This window comes from Triticum aestivum, chromosome 7A (assembly GCF_018294505.1).
Source record: "Triticum aestivum cultivar Chinese Spring chromosome 7A, IWGSC CS RefSeq v2.1, whole genome shotgun sequence".
NCBI classification, from domain to species: domain Eukaryota; kingdom Viridiplantae; phylum Streptophyta; class Magnoliopsida; order Poales; family Poaceae; genus Triticum; species Triticum aestivum.
Window position 1 is genome coordinate 422,550,278 of NC_057812.1, and position 1,687 is coordinate 422,551,964.

Below are 1,687 nucleotides of genomic sequence, written 5' to 3' on the forward strand. Positions count from 1 at the left end.
CTTCTTTCACCGTGGATCGATTGGTCTGTGATTCTCGTCTGTTGTTTTTGTTGAGCAGTTGAGTTGAAGAAGCAGATCTCCTGCTCGATGCAGCTGTCGAATCTCAGCGACGACTACATCGCCTTCAAGGTCCGTTGGTCCTTTCCAGAAACTCTGGCTGATCTTTTTGTTCCGTACAGATCGTCCTGGAACCCTAGAACAGGAGCAGTTCCATGTGCGCTTTGATGCGTTGTACGTTTCGGTGTGGCATATCATCTATCTGCATGTCACAGCTGTTATTCGCGATTTTTTGTTTCCGTGAATCGTGTCTTTGGATTTGACCTGATCAGTGATCTCGAAAATTGTCTCTTATGATATGATGCCTAAGAATCAAATATAGTTTAGAGCTATTCTCTCTCAAACATAATCGCCGGTCATTCTTATGGTTTTTAAGTTGTTCAAGTCTGTATGTTGTTTGATTGCCTATACCTTGAATTTGATGGCATGCACCTTGGAGTTGGTTATGTTGTTGGCATATAGTGCCAACTACTATATCCTAATCATCGTCTGTATGGGTTGTTTAATTGTTGTCAAAATACAGCCCTCGGTGTGACTGTGGTATAGGTTTAGGACAGTACTACCGTGCGACACACTGTGCACCAAACACATCACCGTGGTATCATCCTGACTTGAATCATGACGCGTGATGTGTGTATGGCAGCCGAGTGATTGCACGGTTCAGAGCTGTTCGCGCTATGAGGCACGCATGCGGACGTTCGCGCACAACCGATTCCGTAGGTTTATTATTCTTGATTACTTTTGTGTACCTATGTTATTTAATTGTTTTCCTTGCCATTCGATCGTTAGAGGTGAAACCTTCCAGTGTATAACTGCATAATGACACTGAAATCGTTAGAACGGTTTGCAGTGGAATCACTTCAATCTAAGCTTGCAAGAAATCATGAACTCAAAGGGGCTGTATTGTGTTGTTTTATATTTCCTGTTCTCTTCATTGTCTCAGGTGAAAACTACAAGCCCAAAGAAATACTCTGTGCGGCCCAACACAGGGGTTGTCTTGCCACGATCTACATGCGATGTTGTTGGTTTGTGATCTTCAGATTTCCTCCCCCATTGTTCTTGATGTGATCAAGTTATTTTCTTTTTTGGTGATAATTGTGCATATATATATATATTATTGCAGTGACAATGCAAGCACAGCGAGAAGTACCATCTGACATGCAGTGCAAAGATAAGTTCCTAGTCCAGAGCGTTGTCGCACCCTCTGGCATAAATGTGAAGGATGTTACAGGAGAGATGGTAATGCTTCCCTCTTAATATGTTTCTTAAGGAATCAAATGAGGCATTACGTATATGAGAATTAAGGCATTAGTCGATCGATTAACTTAGGAGCCGGAAAATCCTTGTTTCAGTTGTATCCTTTTTCTCCGTTGACTTTGGTGGTACACCTGTATTGATTGATTGGTCGTGTTGTTGAATGGCTTGCAGTTTATGAAGGAATCTGGAAATAAGATTGAAGAGATGAAATTACGTGTCACCTATGTTGCACCTCCACAGCCACCATCTCCAGTTCCTGAAGAATCCGAGGAAGGCTCCCCATCTAGGGTTGAATCAGAAAATGGAGATGGTCCTGCTGGGGGATTCACCAGGGTGAGTTGTCATGATTGTTGACCTTGCACCCACACGTTTA

At 42.7% G+C, this 1,687-nt stretch overlaps 1 protein-coding gene across 1 annotated transcript in view; it reads left to right on the forward strand.

Moving 5' to 3' along the window:
- Window positions 1–1,687, forward strand: part of LOC123147320 (vesicle-associated protein 1-2) — a 5,738-nt gene that overhangs the window by 642 nt on the left and 3,409 nt on the right. The window contains exons 2-5 of the mRNA XM_044566547.1: window positions 59–129; window positions 1,001–1,082; window positions 1,181–1,296; window positions 1,486–1,647. Of these exons, the coding sequence (XP_044422482.1) occupies window positions 59–129; window positions 1,001–1,082; window positions 1,181–1,296; window positions 1,486–1,647 (431 nt within the window). The remainder of the gene's footprint in view (window positions 1–58; window positions 130–1,000; window positions 1,083–1,180; window positions 1,297–1,485; window positions 1,648–1,687) is intronic.